At 37.7% G+C, this 20,935-nt stretch overlaps 1 protein-coding gene and 2 long non-coding RNA genes across 3 annotated transcripts; 2 read left to right on the top strand and 1 right to left on the bottom strand.

Annotated features, from left to right (window-relative positions):
• The first annotated feature begins 280 nt into the window (after positions 1 to 280).
• Positions 281 to 11,630, top strand: LOC103452746 (disease resistance protein RPV1-like). Its single transcript, XM_070806263.1, has 16 exons — positions 281 to 602; positions 761 to 801; positions 1,172 to 1,276; positions 1,487 to 1,541; positions 1,621 to 1,803; positions 2,361 to 2,416; positions 2,947 to 3,027; positions 3,483 to 3,575; positions 4,490 to 4,535; positions 4,980 to 5,066; positions 5,319 to 6,059; positions 7,391 to 8,486; positions 8,970 to 9,266; positions 9,383 to 10,165; positions 10,266 to 11,071; positions 11,405 to 11,630. Exons 11-15 carry the CDS (start codon positions 5,407 to 5,409, stop codon positions 10,872 to 10,874), a joined length of 3,438 nt encoding a protein of 1,145 aa, XP_070662364.1. The 5' UTR covers positions 281 to 602; positions 761 to 801; positions 1,172 to 1,276; positions 1,487 to 1,541; positions 1,621 to 1,803; positions 2,361 to 2,416; positions 2,947 to 3,027; positions 3,483 to 3,575; positions 4,490 to 4,535; positions 4,980 to 5,066; positions 5,319 to 5,406; the 3' UTR covers positions 10,875 to 11,071; positions 11,405 to 11,630.
• An 85-nt stretch (positions 11,631 to 11,715) lies between these two features.
• On the top strand, positions 11,716 to 12,095 carry LOC139188751 (uncharacterized). The gene is made up of 2 exons (XR_011571998.1): positions 11,716 to 11,893; positions 11,972 to 12,095. It is a non-coding gene; the product is annotated as an uncharacterized lncRNA (long non-coding RNA).
• Positions 12,096 to 12,996: 901 nt separating this feature from the next.
• On the bottom strand, positions 12,997 to 17,326 carry LOC103449395 (uncharacterized). Its single transcript, XR_003776920.2, has 10 exons — positions 17,115 to 17,326; positions 16,941 to 17,003; positions 16,753 to 16,843; positions 16,528 to 16,646; positions 16,390 to 16,439; positions 15,795 to 16,098; positions 15,570 to 15,637; positions 15,173 to 15,250; positions 14,411 to 14,521; positions 12,997 to 13,467 (listed from the first exon to the last, which is right to left on the bottom strand). It is a non-coding gene; the product is annotated as an uncharacterized lncRNA (long non-coding RNA).
• Between the last annotated feature and the right edge of the window lie 3,609 nt (positions 17,327 to 20,935).

The raw sequence follows: 20,935 nt of genomic DNA, 5'->3' as shown, positions 1-20,935 counted from the left end.
TCACAATACAATTATGTGTCATTTTAAGTGTAAAAATATATTTATTTATTTAATATAGAGTAAATTTACTTAAATTCGCATAGACAATAAGCCTCGCCTAGCCACAACATCTATTATATTAGAACCTTGTATAATATATGGACCTAGCTCTTGTTATGAAATATTATTGATTAATTATATAAACCAAGCCAAGTCTTGACTTTTGGGTTCACAGCAAAATGGCAAATTTGCCCTCAATTCCCACGCGTCCATCATCGCTTAAAATGGTTCCTCCTCTTGTCGATTCTCTTCATTCCTCTTTCCCTCTCTCATATAAAAAAAAAAATCAGAACGTTGCTTCTCGAATTCTGTCTCCCTCAGCCAAGCTCCCCATTCCCCGTTCATTTTCGAACTTGGCACAGTGGAATGCAACCCACGCGTCGATAATCGTGACTTCTTCTCCGCTTTTCCTTTCCTTTACGTTTTTCTCTCTCGCCGTCCAACCTCTCACGAATTACAAACAAGGTGCTTTCTTGCTGGAAAAACCACTGAACCAGTAGAATTTTCCTCGGTTCTTCAATTCGATTCGAACAATTTTTTTACCCAGAAAAGCTAGCTTCCTGGTGAGTATTGCAGCTTTCTCAGTGTGGGTGTTTCAATTTCGTTTTTGTGATTTTGGATTTGCAAATTTGTTTTCTGTTCAATTTTCCTTTTGTGATTTTGGGGGGTTTTGTTTATCGATTCTCTCACTCATCTCTCAACTCTCTCTCTCACTTTTGAGGTACATGCCGTTGGATTCCGTTTGCTGCTGCTGATCTGCAGGTAAAGCTTCAATTTCCAAATAAAGTTTCCATTTTTCATGATTTCTTGAATTTGGGTTTTTAAACAATGGAAATACCGCTAGATTCTTATCATTATGTGCAAATTACTGGTGATTTGGATTGGTGCCTGAGATTTAGAGAATGGCTCGCAGCTTTAATTTCTTTTTCCTTCATTATTACTGTTTTCAAATTTTTTATTGCTGGGTATTGATAATTTGTAGTCTGTGAGGGCTTCAATCTGTTGGAATTTTGAATGGTTATTGCTTCATCGGAAATTGGGTGGTCCAAATTTTGAATTAGAAGAAACCCATTTGATTAATATTTTTGGTGGATTGGCTCTCTCTGTGTTTTCTCTGTTATTTCTTCCCCAGTTGGAAAGTGGAGGCCCCAACTTTGAGCTCAGAACTTGAATTTCTCAATAATTCGTTTCTCTGCACTCTCATCAGTCACTCTTGATCCTCTCTCTGAGGAATTGGGTAATTTCCAGCTCTATCAAGTAATACTCCATTTAATTGCTTAATTGAGGTTTTTTGTTTCTCTTTTTCGCTCTTTCATCAGTTCATTGGCTTTGTTGTCCGGCTTAAGTAAATGGGAAATCATTAATTGGCATTGTTCAAGATATAATTATGTGTTGTTGGATTTATGAAACGATTTGGCTAATGAAGAGAGTGGTTTTTTGTATATAGATTACACACATGTGGGCTGATCTATCTTTCCTAATAAATTTCCCATCTGTTTGAGGTATAATTTTTCTCATCTATTTGCAAACAAGTTTCGGTATGTTCTTACTTCTCCTCATGGCAAAATGTTTTGTTTTTAGTAATTGGCAGGCTTAATGTATACGACATTATTGTTTTGAGGGTGGCCACGTGAACCATTCTGTATTTGTCTCTGCATTCTCCTTCTTTTAAGAAATTGCATTTCCTTTCACAACTTCAACGCAAACCATTAAGCAAACAAACATATTCACGGAGGTAGTTGGTGGTTCAAATACCAATTTCAGGCATGTATCAACATTTTTTGAATTGTATAGGTTATTTTTTTGGAGTTGATAGTAAGGAAAAATTTCTTTAGTTTCACATGTGCTTATCTATCATTTGTTACTGGGCAATAATTTCTTTAGTGCCCTACATATTTTGGCTTATTAGATTGGCCTTCATTCGGTGCTTATCTGTGATTGTTAATAATTGCTGGCGGACTTTCTGGGTTGCAAATTCTCGAACAGAATTTCTGACTTGCAAAATCTATTACATAACAAAAGACATTCCTTCTGTTTTTAACTTTTTACCTCTCCATTGTTGGTTGTGTCAAAAGTATCAATTTTGTTCATTTACATGAACGTCACAAGACGTGCAACCAAAAACAAAAAAAAAAAAAGAACAAAAAAAAGAAAAGAACAAGGCACTGCCTAAAGATGAGACATCTAACAGATGAGTTTCTGTTTTGAACCTATCGTAGTCAATTGGTCTTGCAGTTTTAGTTATCAATTCAATTCCTCCATTGCTAATATTACTGTCTCCATTAAGCGCCTTCATTGAATATTTCTACTAAATTTTTCAGGCTGAAGAGGATGACGAGAATATAAGTGGTGAATTGTATTATTAGGGGGAGGACAGGTAAACTTATTCTACGTTTCTTTCGTTTTTCGTTGAGCATTTATTGTTATTTTCCACAACTTTTTGGATTGTTTATGTTTGACTTTGATGATTGTGGCGTTTCAGATAAAGGTATATCCCAAACCTAATAATTTTGTTTGGTTTTTTCTTCCTTTTTCGCCTCTCTTCTTTTGATTTCCCGTTTATATATTCTATGTTTTCTTATGGCAGTTTTGAACCTTTTCTTTTCTGAATTTGTATGCTTTATGGGTTGTCATTTAATCTGCTTAATTATCATCGTGATCAACTAAGATATCACTTTTTCATACACTATAGACTTTGAGTTAGTGGTTGAATTATGAATTGAGAAGTGGATAATGCCATAAAAAGTTTGCTAGGAGTAGGAGGATGTTCTTGGCACACTATAAGAAGTTTTCTTTTTCTTTTTGGCAAGTTTTTCATATTCATGATTCCGTTATCAGTGCATTTGCTTTCCCATGATTTCTCATAAATTGGACATGAATGTATTTATAGATTTTTATTTTTTTTAGCCAGACAAAGGATTTGATTGAGCAACAGGTGCATCAACCATATATTATTACTACAATTGTACGAGGCCTCGGCATTACAAGGTCTTGAAATTACCTCTCTCTCTTTTTTGGTTTTTGACAGATTATATGAGATTTTATTGCTGTTAGCTTGATGAAGGCCGACTGACGCTCCGGTTCGAAGATGTGACTACGGGACAGAGGTTCAGGGCCGAAGGGGTAGAGGAAGACCTAGGAAAACTTTGGAAGAGACTCTAAGAAAAGACTTAGAGTACTTGGATCTAACGGAGGACATGACACAAAACCGAGCGCAATGGCGTTCTAGGATTCATATAGCCGACCCCACTTAGTGGGAAAAGGCTTTGTTGTTGTTGTTGTTGTTGTAGCTTGATGAAGTTCTCGATTCATGACCATGTATTTTTTCAACTTCTACCATTTGGTTTCTGTTGACTTTAAATCTGAGTTGTAGTGATGTTTGTGTTTTCTAAATTTCTTCCAATAGCTTAGTTTTAGTTTGATTTTTTTGTATATCTCTTCAGAGCAATTCTTGGAGTTGCAATCTTACCAGCTACGAAAAGGAAAGTTATTGAGAAAATCTGGAGAGAAGGGCCTTATTATGGCCAGCAGAAGCTGTAAGTCCTTTTTTAGATCATTCAACAGGGAGATGGTATTCTCCATGACAACCGCTCCAAAACCAATAACTCCTTTTTCCCTGGATTGACCAAAATATCAACTTCAAAGCAAGTTGTGTCGGGTGTAACGACATTTGTAGGGCAACAAACGTTTAACTAATCAGATTTAATTTAGGGCAATTTGGATTTGCTTTCATTTGTTTTGATTTGTAATTTTATAAGCAATTTTGAGTTTGTGTGAAAATTAATATGGTTTTTTATTCTCTCTCCTCGCACACACTCTCTCTCTTTCTCATGTTTTTGAGGAGTTGGAGTCCTAAGTGTGTTTCTGTTTCTGGGTTTTGAGTGTTTTGTTGTTTTCTTGGAAAGTATTGTTCTTGCTCTAAAAGTAGCAATCAGTGCTATGTATTTTGTGCATGATAAAACTTATAAGTGTAGTATTGTGGTGCTCATTTTTTGGTTAAAAGCTAAAAGAGTCTCTTATTAAGATTTTGGTCAATTTTTATCTAACTTAGACCAAACTTCAGCATATACTTCACATGACTGAAATCATCTATTTACATCGATAAACCTTCAATTACGACATGATTGATATGGATATATAGACCCAATAGCTTTAGCTATATGTTATAGTTTTACACATAAAAATTGAATTTATCAATTTTAAATCTTTCAACCATGTTATTCAACAGATGCCATAAACTGCCCTATTTTTTTTGAACTCTGTAGAAAAGGAATTTATATGCAACATGATCAGAATGACTACATAAATTGCTTATAAAATATCTTTTCAAATACATAAGGAGAAAGAGTGATGGTTCTCAACGCATCTTTATTGTTGCCCAAGTTTTTGCTGATTTTGAAAGCTATGAATTGCTAATGGATTTACCTTTTTTTTTGTGTGGAATTTTCAGAGTTTTGGGTCATCGGAGGAAGAACTTAATTGCTTGATATTTTGAGGTATATACTTTACTTTACTTTTGTTTTAGTTTCTTCAATTAGATACTGTTAATTCACACCAATGCTTTTGTTTCTGTTGGGTTTTTTAGTTTAAACTTTATTCGGAATCATTTGGTGTGTGTTTGAAACTTTGGAATCAGATTTTCAATTGGTTTTGTGAAGTCCTAACTTTTAATTTCATTTGGGTCTGACCTTGAGTTTAAAACTTTATCTGGAATCATTTGGTGGGTGTTTGTAACTTTGGAATTAGATTTTAATTGGTTTTGTGAAGTCCTAACTTTTATTTTCATTTGGTTCTGACCTTTTAGCTGTCATTGGAAATCATCATAAAAGTAAAGTTTTGCATTCCTTAATTCAATCTTTGGCAAGCCATCTTGCATGATAACCAAGTAAATGGTTTTTAGTAAATGTTGATTTTGGAAAGTTCTTTGTTTAATTTTCTAGGTTCTGATGAATTCTTCATTTAGAGTTGGTGACCAACAATCGACCCACCACCAATTTTAGATCAAGATTCTAGCATGCCTTAAAAGTGTAAGTCAGTTTTCCATTCTATTTTGTTGATTTTGTCATCTGGGTGTCTTAGAAAGCTAACACCTCAGTTCATTTCTGACTAGGGTGTTACCTTTTTATCTGTATTGGTTGGAAGATTTCAGAAAGCTTGCATTCAAGTTTGTCTCTGCACCTTCTGGCCAACATTATGTCGTTTCCATACGCCAACATTATTATATTATAAACTTTGTTCTTGTTGACTTAAGGAGCTTGACTTGGGTTTAGGTGTTTCAGGATCATCTGTTCAATAGCACAAACACAACTACTGCCATTTTTCAGTCATAATCTGAACCACTGCAGTGCCATAACAGTGGATACCGCCATGACAAACCATGAAGCCTCCTCTTCATCCTCCCCCAAGTCAAAACTTTGGAATTACGACGTGTTCTTGAGCTTCAGCGGTGTAGACACACACAGTGGCTTCACGGACCACCTCCACGCGGCATTAACAGATAGGGGATATCAAGCGTATATCGATGAGGACGATCTAGAAAGAGGGGAAGAAATAAAAAAAGAACTGGAACAGGCAATCGAAAAATCGAAGATCTATATCATTGTCTTCTCAGAGAGGTATGCGGATTCGAGTTGGTGTCTTAACGAGCTGGTGAAGATCATGGAGTGCAGAGACAAATTGGGGCGACATGTTTTGCCAATATTCTATCACGTTGATCCTTCACATGTCAGGAAGCAGAATGGAGTTTTGGCCCAAGCATTTAAGAAACACGAAGAGAACATCAGTAAAGAAAAAGATGACAAGAAACGTGAAGAAAAACGAGAAAGGGTAAAGCAGTGGACAGAGGCTCTTAGAGAAGCTGCAGAGTTGGCTGAAGAATTTCAGAAGCACGAAGAGGGCATCGGTGAAGAAAAGGATGACAAGAAACGTGAAGCTAAACAAGAAGGGATAAAGCAGTGGGGAGAGGTTCTTACAAAAGCTGCAAATTTGTCTGGCTACCATCTTCAAATCACTGATAAGAGGTAATCATTGTGCTTTTCAATATTTAAGTTGTATTACTCTAATTAACATGCTTAATTAATACACCTTAATCTCTCATATAAAATCTAGAGGAAAATTGTAGCTTTGGTTCCTAAATTAAAAATTCATTATATTTTGTCCTTGAACTTGATAAAATATGGAGCGTTAGTCCTTCGTAACCAATTCCTTTAAATTTTAGTTAAAAGTGTCTACTATATATATATATATATATATATATATAATTGCAGGTAATCATTGTGCTTTTCAATATTTAAGTTGTATTACTCTAATTAACATGCTTAATTAATACACCTTAATCTCTCATATAAAATCTTGAGGAAAATTGTAGCTTTGGTTCCTAAATTAAAAATTCATTATATTTTGTCCTTGAACTTGATAAAATATGGAGCATTAGTCCTTCGTAACCAATTCCTTTAAATTTTAGTTAAAAGTGTCTACTATATATATATATATATAATTGCAGGCGTACCTCATCCCACCAACACTCGCAGGCTCGCAGCCCACCCCTTCACCTTCAATCTTTGATTCACACCCGTCAACCTCCCACTTCCAACCCCAAATCCCTAATCCCCACTCCCCAGCCGGCCCCAACCTGTAGCCCATGGACCACAGCCGTCACCCAAACCCACATCTCACAAATTTCTTGAATCTTACCTGTCGAGACAACGTGGATGGATGTCATTGTGAATTTGTTTGCAAAGGGAGATGTGTTCCAAATTTGGATTATAAACTTTCTTTGTTTTTGCTGTTGGGAAAGTGCTACAATGGTGTGGCTGGGGTTTGGAGGAGGGGAGGCGGAAGGGAGGATTGGAGAGAGTTAACTTTTATAATTGAAATATTTTTTTTTTCTTTTTCTTTCTCTATGTTTGTATTTATTTTCTTTTATTTTGAATTTTCAAGCCACGTGGCATCTAGTAAACAAAAATATAGAGCCCACAAAGATGACGTCATCAAATTAACAGAAAATCTTACGGTGTTAACATGGAGGGATGAATGCTCCATATTTTGTTAAGTTCAAGGACAAGATTTATTGAATTTTTTAGTTTAAGAACCAAAGCTACAGTTCAATCATAGTTCAGGGACCATTTCTCCAATTTCCTGTAAAACCTAAACCATAATTGGAGTTTAATTGATACACCAAACTTTAATATATCCATGAATGAATTTGTTTCTTTTATTGACGTTGGTCCCAAAATCACATACTAGCTATAGTAGATAGTTTGTGTGCACACACGCGCGCGAAGGAAACAAGGAAATATACTAATAGCTCATACTGAGCCTACTTACTAAGCTTACCAATTCAATTTTTCAGGTGCGAAGCAAAGCTTATTAGAGAAATTGTTAACAAGATTATCCCGGAATGGCTTCCGAGCGCAGAAAGTTTACATGTGGCCAAGCACCCAGTTGGAATATATACTCGCATTCAAGATATCATCACTTTTCTTTCAAATGGTGGATCAAATGTTGTTCGCATGGTTGGAATTTGGGGGATGGGTGGATTGGGTAAAACAACAGCTGCCAAAGCCATTTATAACAAAATTCATCATGAGTTCCAATTCAAAAGTTTCCTTAACAACGTTAGTGAAAAAGATCTGGTTGTTTCGCAAGAACAACTTGTTTCTAACATCTTGAAACAGAACAAGCGTGAGATAACCAGTGTTGATGAAGGTATCAGTCTGATAAAACATCATCTCCAAAGTAGAAGAGTACTTGTCATTATTGACAATGTAGACAAAGTGGAACAACTAAATGCAATAGCTGGAAATCGTGATTGGTTTGGCCTAGGAAGTAGAATTATCATAACGACACGAGATGATCGTTTACTAAAGCAAGTGAACATGAAAGTGGACGAGACATATCCGCTTAAGGAAATGAATGAAGAAGAAGCTTTGAAACTCTTTAGTTGGCATGCCTTTGGAAATAGTTGTCCTAATGAAGGATATCTTGAACTCTCAAAAGAGGTTGTTTCTCACTGTGGTGGTTTGCCACTAGCCCTTGAAGTTTTAGGTTCTTCTATGATTGAAAGAGTCCCAACAGAGTGGAAAAGTCAGTTGGAGAAATTAAAAAAAATTCCTCATGAAGGAATAATGAAACCGCTAAGAGTAAGCTTTGAAAAGCTGGATCGTACACAAAAGGCTACTTTCCTTGACATATCTTGTTTCTTTATTGGATGGGAAAAGGACTATGTCGCAAAAGTATTAGATGGATGTGAATTTTTTGCAACAATAGAAATCAGTGTCCTCTGTGAACGATGCCTTGTAACTGTTGAACGCAACATATTGTATATGCATGATTTGCTTCGAGAAATGGCCAGAGTAATCATTTCTGAAAAGTCCCCCGGTCACCCTGGAAAATGGAGCAGGTTGTGGAATTCTCGAGAGGTCACCAATGTATTAACAAATAAATTTGTAAGTATATTCCCAATAAAATTTTGGATTAATGCATTGTACAGGAAAAGCATATATAACCCACGTATGTCTATTATACATTTTTTCTTTAACAAAATGTCTATTATACATTAGACAACATTCATGTGTATATATGTTAGTTGCACAAGGAAAGCTCAATTAGCCAACAATAGTACTCGCATTTATTCATAGTACGTGATTTTGCCTAAGTAACATATCAATAATGAATTATCCATTTATTGATACATTTGGATGTCTAAATTAAGTGATCTCTGATTCAAATTTTTTGTAATGATTATAAGAGTAAGAAATTGAATGGTTCCACAATGAAAATTTGTACGATTAAGAAATGTTATTTGCAAGCGGCAGAATGAGCTTGTCACCCCAAAGGGGGAATGCAAGTATAATTCATTATGCAAAATCATGTAAACATATGCAAATAATCTATTTCTTACTTAAACTTTTTTTTTTTTTTTTTAACAGGGAACTGAAGAAGTTGAAGGACTTGCTCTAGATATCCCTTATCCCGGGTTACCAAGCTCTGACAAGACTAGTTTCAGTACAGAAGCATTTGCCAATATGAAGAAACTGAGATTACTTCGGCTCGACTACGCTAATAAGCTCAATGGAAAATACGAACATCTTCCCAAAGAGTTAATATGGTTCTGTTGGAGTAAATTCCCTTTACAGTCCATACCAGATGACTTTTTAAATCAAGAGAAACTAGTTGCTATACAGATGCACGATAGTAAATTGGTACAGTTTTGGCAGGGTTCCAAGGTATAATCAATTACACGTCATAATGTTCTGTTTCTATTTGTTTTTGGATTCCTTCTTTTTTATAAGATTTTCTTTTTGGATATTAATTTCAATTTTTCTTTGGTTTTGTGCATTAGTCGCTCTCGCTCCAGAAGTTGAAGATCATTGATCTCAGTTTTTCTAGTGACCTAATTAAATCACCAGACTTTTCACAAGTCCCAAATCTTGAAGAGTTGATATTGGAATACTGCAATAAATTGTCCGGAATTCACCCCTCTATTGGTTATCTTAAAAGACTTTCTTTGGTGAACCTTAGATTCTGTGACAATCTTATTTTTCTTCCAGGGGATTTCTATAAGTCGAAATCTGTTGAGACTCTTTTTCTTTCGTTCTGTTCAAATTTCAAAAAACTGCATAAGGATTTAGGGAAGATGATATCATTGAAAATACTTGATGCAGATTCCACAGCCATAAAACGAGTACCACCTTCCATAGTAAGATTGAACAATCTCACTCGGTTAGATCTCTCATGGTGCAAATTAGATGATAATAAAATCCCTAAGGATCTTGGGAGTCTAATTTCCTTACAAGATTTGAATCTTAAAGGGAATTCTTTTTGTAGCCTACCGAGCCTCAATGATCTTTCAAAGCTTGAAACTCTGAAGCTCAGTAAATGCAGAAATCTTCATACAATCCCCAATTTACCAACAAATTTGGAAGTCTTGAAGGCACCTGGTTGCCCTACATTGAAAATAATGCCCAATTTTTCGGAAATGTCAAAGATGAGAAAACTGAATTTAAGTGATTCGTCCAAACTCACTGAGGTTCCAGGCTTGGATAAGTCATTATCCTCCATGACATTGATTGATATGAAAAGGTGCACCAATCTCACAGATAATTTTAAGAAGAACATCCTACAGGTATCTCTCCCTCTTTCTTTTAATTGCCTTCCTATCGTGCGCATGCACGCACAAACGCACATGTACATGTATATATATGACACTTGCATTGTTTATATAGGGATGGACTTCTTGCGGATTTGGTGGCATTTTCTTCCATGGGAATTATGTTCCTGGTTGGTTTGAGTTTGTCAACAATGGCAATAAAGTCAGTTTTGATATTCCCCGGAGTGTTCGTAATTTTAAAGGCCTGACTCTATTCTGCTTTTACCACTCAAAAAATAATTATTATTCTCTTCACATTACTGTTATAAATCACACCAAGCGTACTGAGTTGCGAGCCTGCATAGCCATACGCGGAGAAGAAATAGACGGAGAAGAAATAGACGACATGCCTGAACCTGATTATATTTGGCTAGGACAACTATCGAACGATAAGCTCAATTTGCAAGGCGGGGATAAAGTTGATATAATTTTTGAAGAACCTTTTGTAAGTGTGGATCCTTATTATTTATTTACTGTTAAGAGAACAGGAGTTAATCTAGCGTGGGATAAGCCAATGAAAGAAAATATGCTTGCTATGAATAGTGCTGGTTATGTTTCTGACCCACATCCAGCTTGGTTCTATGATGAGGCAGAACCAAGCCATGAATCATCTGATAATAGTAATCCCAGTAATCAAATGAGAATTACTACAGATGACAGAAAGGGGAAAAGGCAAAAATTTTGAAGTGAAAGCATCTTCTGTCAAGATTAAGTCACACCCAGATCGGTTCTATGGTGAGACACGATCAAGGTCGTGTTGCATTGTCATCATCAGACTCATCCTCATCATCACATTCTGAGCTCCTGGACTACAGATTACCTCCAGCTTCATCATCAGCAAGTCAACATTTCATACTTCTTTCAGATTCTTATGATTTTCCAGTAAGTAATTGTTTTGAATTTTGAAGACATATTGCATCCGGAAACATTTCAACATTACAAAAACCCATGTAAAATTTCAACATTTCTTTAATTGCTAAGATTGTGCTTTCATCATTTATTTACTAATGTCCAACACATACGATTTTTCCTTTTGTAATTTCATGTTTGGCATTCTCGGGCAACCTACAACATCTGATCATTTGTTAGTCTTGATTTTGCTTTGACTTGGGTAGTATGATATGTATTGGTTGGATAGGATTCATTTCTTTTATAAGCTACCATTTATAGTATTCTCAAGATTCAGAGGCTAGCGATATGATATCTGTGCTGCAGGTTTTTCAGGTATCCACTGCTGAGTATTCTCTAATATGCAAAATCTCTGTGCAAGAAGCCCTATATAAGCTTCATGGGTGACATAACAGTGGGCTTTGGTATTGGCCTATCAGGTCACCGGTCGCTACCGGATCATTGCAGAGGTACTATTGCCTTGTCAGACAGAGATTGTCAATGTTGTCAATTACATTGCAGTGGCTTTTCAAATTTCAGAGCACTGTTCTTGCTATGCGTTTCCGATGCTTTAGTTGGCATCATCACATTGTCTAATGCGTTTGTTGAGATAAAAGCAACTCCATTGTTGATGCAGTTCCCAGGATCCCCTTCAGAACATTGAAACAACTGTGGCCAAATTCAGCAGCAACCCAGATTCTGGAACGCAACTCAAGAGGCTTTTGCCTCAAATAACTTCAGCATTTGGTGTAAATAAGTCGGTTCTTGAGACAATTGATGAACTTAAAAAGCAGCAGCTGAGTTCAGATGCTACTGGTAAGTTTGTCGTACTCTTCTATTGAGAGGCTTGTATGTCACTGTCAAGTATTTTCGACCAAATTGTTTCTATTGCAGTGGAGTGGGCTAACAAAGCTCTTCAAGGTCTTGGAGAGGGTGCTCCTTTTTCACTTTATTTGACAAAAAATTACTTCTCCAAAGTTGGCATCTGCGCTTGGGAAAAATGACAACCAATTATGAATTATCCAGTGAGTCTGGACTTCGTACCTTTTCGTTTCTTTCATCACATGGTTGCATCCTTTTGATAGGTTTTGTTTTGTAGTATTTCACATTTTCTGTGAGTAACATGTGCTTTACTTGACCAACAAAAGTTGACTGATGTGATAATATCGCCTTGCTATAAGATCGTCTTTGTGGACTGAGTTGCTATAAGATCGCCTCTACAAGACCTACAGTTATATAATCATCTTACTTTCTGTATATCAGAACGGATCTTTATCTTTGGCTTCGGTTTCTTGTCAATGCAGAATCCGAAGTGGAACCTGTCAAGGTTAGAGGAGGTGAATCAGAGTGAAGTGGAAGCTCTCTTGGAGCCATTGAGCCCGAACGTTCAGGACTTGAGTGTGTGACTGATTGGCATGTCAAAACTAAGTTAAATGAAACTACATGAGAAGAAAGTACTTTCACTTGGACGCTTTTAGTGCTTTTGTACTGCGTTCTACATGGCCAGTTATAAAATAACATTGTGATTGTGGTTATTTGCGTGGACTTGTTAGAAGAATATGAATTATGCTTTCAGTTTCTGAATATCCATAGTCTGACGCACTACTCTCTGATTATCCAATTAAACCCAAACTTTAAACCATTCGTAAATATACAGAACAGTATTTGGCGTTAAGACCTCCTTTAGTCTCAACGAGAAAATATGCCCGCGTGTTGCTGCGGGACTTGAATGCACCCACCTTAACTGCATAAATAAGATATATTTAACCTGAATAAATTAAGACACATGCACCATGCACTCGTCTCTTAGTTATAAGAAAACTTGTTTGCAATGCTGAGAAAAAGCTTATTATTGTTGATAAAAATGCACACAACACCAATGGATCATGCCATAAAAATTACACCATGAAAAATCCAGAGACCAAAATCCCCGCTGGCAGAATTTATTCACATCAAATTTAAAATCTAACACCATACGATCAAATGTTAATCAAACACACAATCTCAAAAAGCCGAAACCATGTTAAGCAAAAGAAACAGAAGGAAAAGAGTGAAGATGTAAGCATTGATAAGAATATGAAAAGTGGCAGCACTGATATCATGCACACATAGGGCAATGAAATATCGGAACCAGCAGCAACAAATAGAACCAAGAAGGAAAAGGATTGATAAAATAAATAAATAAATAAGAAATAGGACAGAGGCACAAACCAACGACATGAGCTCAGTTTTTTCACCATGAATTTTGCATGGCCTGAAATCAAGAAAAGGATGTGTTTACCGGGATTTTGAAGTGGACGCCTGCAGTCCGAATGACAGCGATCATCCCTCTTTTGTTGGTCCAGAACCGACCCGGGACACTCATACGAAATCCAAAAAGGCAGCATTATCTGGAAGGAACATGCGAAGCTGTCAACAACAACGAAGTAAATATATAGTTCCATAGATGCAAACAAAATAACACTATGGCATGATATTTGATTAAGATCAGTCTCTACCAATTTGATGGCAAAAACACACCTCTCCCATACGGGAATGAACCTAACCATTTAACGAAAAAAAGACGAAAACCCATGCGGGAATGAACCTAACCGCACTGCATGCACTCGCATAGACTGCATACACATACACTCACACACACCGAAGAATGAACGCATTATATTCAGTTAGCACCATTCAACTTTAATAGCAGTGAGACCTTCCAAAGGCACAGCCCAATTGGCCTCGGTTCAAAGAACCAAATTGAGAACTACAGTTCAATTTTAGAAAAGTTGTACGAGGGAAAACAAAAAAGAAAAAAAGAGAGACAAAACAATCCTATAACCACAACTGAAAAACAAAATCAAAATGAACAGAATAAAATATCAGCAGAGCATGAACACTAACTAACATCCTTTGGAAACATGTTCTGGTTACGTATAATATATATGCGCATAAATTAAGAAAATGGCTTGAGTGCCCTAGCAATGGTCTTTACGCTGAACCAAATCACTATTAGGTTAATTGTATTGATTCACGCATCTTCTTTTATGTCTAAATATCTACTAAATTGCCCTACAAAAATGAAATAAAACTAATTAAAATTCCCAATGTATATGAGAAATACAACTTTTAAAAGTGTGAGAATATATGCAGCACCAAGATGTTGCAGAACTCACTGCCCCAATTTAAGATTCGGTTTTTGTCCAATGTATGTATATGCTTATATACATCTGAGAATTTGCTTTGCAACAGTTGCTACTCTCATCGTCTTTTGAGAGAGATAGATACAAAGGTAAAGATTACAATGGGGAATAGTTAAGAATCCCTCTAAAATACTAAAGAAAAACATACCTAGAACGGAGTAAACAACTGCTTGTCTCCATAGTAGCTTCTCAGAGCATTTATGCTGTCAGAAAGATAGTGCTCCACTCCAGAAGGATGGACACATGTACCAGATGGAGACTGACCCAAAGAAAACATAATTAAAAGTTAGCATCTGATGAACAATTAAGGTGATGCAAAAGGGCAACACGTGATGTGAAATTATTATACCAAATATCCAAAGTCTGTTAATCTAATCACCCAATAAAATAAAATAGAAATTAAGCACAATAATATCAAAATTAAAAGGAAGGAATAACATGAAACCTTGTGCATAGAACGTTCGTGAGAATGAATCACACAACAATCAAGGGTGGACAAAGCACAAATGTGACACTGAAAGGGGACCTAACGAACACCCCCATCTCTCTCTGCAATTGCAGCAATCCCTCGGGTTTGAGGAAGCAAATGGAAAACGAAATGTTTTTCCATCCCCTACCCATACCCATACCTCCCTTACCCGTTCCCTCTACCCTCGCAGAAAATCCTCCCATCTCTCTCTCACCCTTGTCCCATCTCTCTGTCTGCAAATCGCAGAAAAGAAACCCTAAACAAATCCCTGAAATCCCTCGCCTAAATCCTCCCACATTTCTCTCGGACACACTCTCTTTGCAAAATCTAAACCAGATCTCCTAAATCCTATCTCATACACCCCACAAACAGCAAAGAAGCCAAGATATTAAAGCAATCTCTACATAATACTTTGAAACAATGAAACAAAATGGTACTTACTTGTTCCTTGTCCAAAACCGTTGGTGCCGCCGCACATTGTTATCAATTGTGGGTTTATCAAATCCTTCATGGCTTAGACTGCATGAAGAATTAGAATCTAAAAGATAAATATATGCTGTAAATCATCATATAAATGTAACTGCATTTAAAAAAAAAGGAATGAAAAAATTGAATTCTATTTCATCAGTATGTAACTGCATGAAAAGTTACATTGAATGCAGACTCAATCAATTTCCCCAAAGTCATTGTTAATCTGAAAATCAATACCAAACCCATAAATACCACCATTGAATTTGGCAAAACCCAAAAACAAAAAACATAAATTTACTCGTATAATCACAGAAAAACGTGAAATTTGAGCACCCATTTGGCCAAGTTAAAGAATAAAGGCACTCACATCATCACAGTACTCTTTGGGAAGATCTTCTAATACTGGTTCTTCCTTTTTCTTGCTCTTCCTCAGAACTGCCATTAAAAAACCCAGAGAAGCACACAAATTCAGAAAAGATAAGGTCCAAAACTGCCATAAAAATCCAGAAAGCATACAAATTTATTAGAAAAAAAAGTTCAAATTACAAAAACCAACTGATGTGAGTGAGTAGTGAGAGGTTGTGTTAGGCACCTGAAACACGTTTTGGTTTCAATTGAAAGGGCCAGAGCCTTGCATGCGAGGAAGATGACGATAGGATTCCAGAGACAGAGAAAGGAGGAGTAAGACGACGGAGGTGAGAGAAGGGAGACGGCGGCGAGAGGAGGATAGGACAGAGGCAAGTGCCAGAGTTTCTGCTTGTCTGCAAAATTGGCAAAATTGGCACACAGGTTCACAACTCGTCGTCTTCCCTTTATCAATGGCTCCTTTAAATATCCAAATGATCAAGGTCGATCGTGCTCGCAGAATACTTGATGAGCTCCTTTTGGTAATCCACCTAAAACAAATAAGCACAATATCTATGTAAACTAGCATTTCACTCAATTATACATTAAGCAGTATGTTTCTATATTTTAAATCCTGTTATGATAACAGGTAAATATAGATGATACAAAAGTAATTTAGTTTCATCATGCATATTTTCGCACTATTTAGTAAAGAACTCGGCCAGACTTGATTCCGAATGACATTCACAATTTCATATAGAATTTCAAAAGCCAGAGATTACAATAAAATTTCACAAAGAAAGCAAATTGTAATATAAGTCTGATCTACAATTCGGATTTACCTGGATATGGTGATTTACGTTTCCATTGGAATTTTTGCATGCATTTACATCTGATGAAAAAATAATACATCATTAGTTGGCAGGAAGGAACTTTGATAAGCAGATAAAGAAGTACGATTGAATATAAGTTTCATGTACCCTGAAGTTGTTTGTTCTTGCTACAGAATACTCGCATCTGTTGCAGCCGCTTCTATTTTCTTCATGGTTTCAGTAATGGTATGCTTGGGTCCAATTCTTGTTGTCTTCTATTTCTCATCCTAAATTAAGTTAACAGTTCAACATTATTCGTTATAAGCTAAAAAAGTAGGATTAGTTATTTTAGTAAATCTATTTCTTGTAAACTTGCCTGTTCCTCGAACATACCTGACAAATCGAGATCATTTGACATGGCTATCAATTGGAATGCATTTATAAAACTCGAGGATTTGGGAATTATTGTCTCCGCCACATTTTCCTGCAATGAAAATAGCAATTGTAACAAAAATCAGATATTTGGATCGAAGGTAAGATTCTAGCATTTTCTCCGTATCACAATCATGCAGAGCTTTTACCTCAATTGAATCAAATCCAACACCAACCCATCACAGCTCGATGATCACTCAAAAGTCAGAACACTGAACGCAAAAATCAACAAAATTTCCCCATTTTAAATTATAATTCGTTTCATATTCTTTAATCCACTAAAAAAGCAAAAAATTAAAATTAAAATTAAATTAAAAGTGAACCTGGTGGTCGTGGGTGCCGCTGCCGATGAGGAGGTTGAAGGGATTGATTTTAGCTTTTTCATTGAAAAGCTGGCTTTCTTCTTTTCCTTGCAAATCGGATTCTATTATGTGTAGCTCTTCTTCTTTTTGTTCCTTCAAAACTTTGTTCAGCATTCGCCTGAGGAGAGGGGAAATGGTTCAGAGCGAGGTGTCTCCATTGCTGCGACCCTGTCCATTGAACTTTTTGCAGTTGCTTTTAAGCTTCGCTCCGTCCCTCTACAAGTCGCATGCCTTCCCCTCACCAAACCCCTCTCTCTCTCCCTCCCCCTCCATCCTTCCCTCTCTCTCCAACTCTCTCCCTCCTTCCTCTCTGCAAGTCGCATGCCTTCCCCTCACCAAACCCCTCTCTCTCTCCCTCCCCTTCCCTCATTCCCTCTCTCATCCTCTCTCCCTCACTCCTCTCTGCAAGTCGCATGCCTTCCCCTCACCAAACCCATATCTCTCCCTCCCCCTCCCTCATTCCCTCTCTCCTCCTCTTTGCAAGCAACATGCATTCCCACCAAATCCCACACCGAGCCATCGATCCCACCGAATGCAACCCTAACTGACAACAATGCCCACCTAACTTGTTCGCTTCAGGAATTCCCGTCGGGCAAGTTTCCTGGTCGGCGAGATGCACAGCTCCCCTGGAGGTTTGGCGTCGGTTGAGGGCTGCTGTCGGGCTTCTGCTTCACGGTTGGGCTCTGTCGGGCAAGTTTCGTCAGGCGAATCTTTATCGGGCAAGACTCGTCGGGCAAGGCTCGTCGGGCAAGGCTGAAAGAGAAGGACAAAGTTAACTTTGAAATGTGCCTTTGTGGGGCCTTAGGTGTAGGCCTTGAGGCTCACAATCAAAATTAACTTTTAGGTGCTCAGGCGTGCCACTGCCATCTTCAGCATGGCAGATATGAAATGGATGTCGAGTTTTAGTTGTATGTATATATATATGTGCCCGAGGAACCGGGTTAGTTATGATAGGTGCCTTTGTGGGGCCTTAGGTGTAGGCCTTGAGGCTTCCCATCGGTTACTAAACCAGTACTCGAATACATAATACTTATTCCATTGATTGCAGGAGTTTTATAACTATTATACTTCTGATTACCTGCGTCCGAGAGATAGAACAAACCCAAATATGTGCCTTTGTGGGGCCTTAGGTGTAGGCCTTGAGGCTTTCTATCAGAATTTGTTCTTTCTACTCAGAACGCTCTAGATCGCAGAACGGAATGAACCCAAATAGGTGCTTTTGTGGGGCCTTAGGTGTAGGCCTTGAGGCTTCCTATCAGAATCCATTCCATGCATAAACGTTCTATGATAATCATCATATAATAGAAATAAAACTAAGTGGTAGGTCGATTACTTGCGCCCCAAGTAACTTTGGACTTCTCGTTTATCAAGGATTGTCGTGGATGGGTTAAGTCCACATAAGGTTCTTTTTTATGCCTTGAGGCCAAGGACTTTTAACTGATCAAATATGCATGCCCGAGGGCTTAGGACTTAGATCTGATTTGAATACTGAAGATCTATTCAAATCGGGTCTATGTACTGAGAAAGCTTTTTAATGGTCATCTTGCTAGAAATAACTTGCATATAACTGGGATCATACAACATATTACTAGGCTTAATGAATGAAAAGACAAAAAATACAAAGCATAGAAGGTCAGGCAAGGTTAAACCTTATCAGGCAAGGCTGCTCGTCTTGCAGGCTCCTATCTTTGTAGTTTTGTTAAAGGTCTGAAAGTTTTGAGAGAGGGAGAGAGATTACAAAAGGTGAATCGATACTACAACAAGGTTGAACAAGGTAGCAGAGCTATTACAAAGGTTTGAAGGAAAGGTTATCCCGCGATGGATGAAGGCTTGGGCTGACTACAGCTTCGTTTTGAAGGCAAATATGGCTTTTGAGCAGAGTTTGTGCTTGCATTTGTTTGTTTGATTGAGTGTCCTTAATCCTGATTTCTCTTTCTTCTTTTATAGACAACCCAGCATGTCCTCCTGTAGCAACAGCCTTGCCCGAATGTGGTTTGAGGGTGATGACTCATCAGCTTTTTTACATGTAATGCCACCATAAAGTACTTTATGGGCTGTGTAGCTGGTCAGTCTATACCACTTGACCTTTGGGTAGGTGGGCAAGTGGTCTTCATGAGCTGCACCAAGTCAGAGGAGACCCTTTCCTGCTTTTCTAGGTCTCGGCTGGGCTTCGGCCGACTCTTCCTTCAGGCCTTCTTTTGGGCCTTCTTTTGCTTGGGCCCAAAGTTAAGTTTTGATCCAAACAGTGCCCCCTTCAATTGATATTTAGCCTGGAATTCCAGGCGCCAATATTAATTGAAAAGTTCTTCATGCGGCTGCATCTTTGCCCTTGGAACTTGTGTTTTTTGGATGAAATTAATGGCACCCGGAGTCTCTTGATCTTCCCACGACCTTTGAACTGTCCTCTGGGTCCTATAAATTCTGGCTTGGAACCCCTCCTGTCAAAACCATCTAATCTTCCTCGGAAAAAAAAAAACTGAGAAATGGGTTCTTCAGATTTTGAGTGGAGTTTCCTAAAACTCCCTTTTCGTGAGAAAAAAGGGGGTTTCATCAAATGACTGCTATCTCCAACACCATTGGTCGAACACCCTGCTATCCCCAACACCCTTGGTCAGGCGAGTTCTTCACGAAGGCTTGATTTCCTGCTTGCTGCCGTCATAAGTCAGGCTTCACCATCACATATGGTGGTGGCTCTGTCGGATGATCCTCTACCAAGCATATGTTGGCCGCACAACCCGATCACCTGATCGGGTTCCATCCATGAAGACATCGGAAAACCAGCTGAAGAAATCACTATACTTAGAGAGAATCAAATGTAATATGTAGAAATTGAATCTTTTGTTAATTTCACCAATTTGTCGACATGAAATAAAAATTATTTCAGCAACTTTTGTCTTTTTGTTTTCTTTGAATGGTTGATGAACAAACACTGCATATGAAACTCCCGACGCCTGCTTTACTTTGCCCCCTCTTCAATGTAACAATCTCTAACATCCCATAATGTAGGACAGTATTTCTTTAAGAATTTAACATTAATGGGATGTTTCTGCCCATTTCCTTCGAGGTATGCTAGGTAGTATCCTCCTTTATTCAAAACTCGACTAATAATGAAAGGACCTTCCCATGTCGGGCTCCACTTTCCAAAGCCCCTGAGCTGAGCTCCTAGCGGGATGACTGTTTTCCACACTAAATCTCCTTCTTTGAAAGACTTTATCTTCACCTTCTTGTTATAAGCTCGGGCAACAACTTTCTTTCCTTCTTGAATCTGGTTCAAGGCTTCAATTCGGGCTACATCCAAGTCTTCAATTCCTTGACACATGGCTTCGATGTATTCTTCACTATGTAACCCAAATTGGTTCTGAATTCTGACCGAACTTACATTGATCTCCATAGGGAGTACCGCATCTTGCCCGAAAGTTAAAGCATAAGGAGTTGTCCCTGTTCCTGCCCTCTTGGAAGTTCTGTATGCCCACAAAGTGTTCCCCAGCCTTTCATGCCACTTTTCTGGACTATCTACCACCATTCTTTTGATGATGTTGACCAAGATCTTGTTGCTGGCCTCTGCTTGGCCATTTGATTGAGGGTAGTATGGACTGGATTGGATCATCTTTATTTTGTACTTGCTTGCAAACTCCTCAACTTCTTTTGAGATAAAAGATGGCCCACGATCCGTTACTATAGTTTCGGGCACCCCATACCTGTGCAGAATCTTGGTCTCGATAAAATTCTTGACCTCGGCCGAAGTTATGGATTTTACTGTTGATGCTTCCACCCACTTGGTG

This window comes from Malus domestica, chromosome 02, assembly GCF_042453785.1.
Source record: "Malus domestica chromosome 02, GDT2T_hap1".
Taxonomy (NCBI): Eukaryota; Viridiplantae; Streptophyta; class Magnoliopsida; order Rosales; family Rosaceae; genus Malus; species Malus domestica.
The sequence above is the reverse complement of the archived record's forward strand: the minus strand, read 5'-3'. Positions and strand labels throughout refer to the sequence as shown.

Bases quoted from the DNA above. Each gene is read 5' to 3' on its own strand.
- LOC103452746 (XM_070806263.1), top strand. From the start codon at position 5,407: ATGACAAACCATGAAGCCTCCTCTTCATCCTCCCCCAAGTCAAAACTT. The intron at 8,487-8,969 runs GTAAGTATATTC...TTTTTTTAACAG, and splicing joins ATGTATTAACAAATAAATTT to GGAACTGAAGAAGTTGAAGG. The intron at 10,166-10,265 runs GTATCTCTCCCT...TTGTTTATATAG, and splicing joins TTAAGAAGAACATCCTACAG to GGATGGACTTCTTGCGGATT.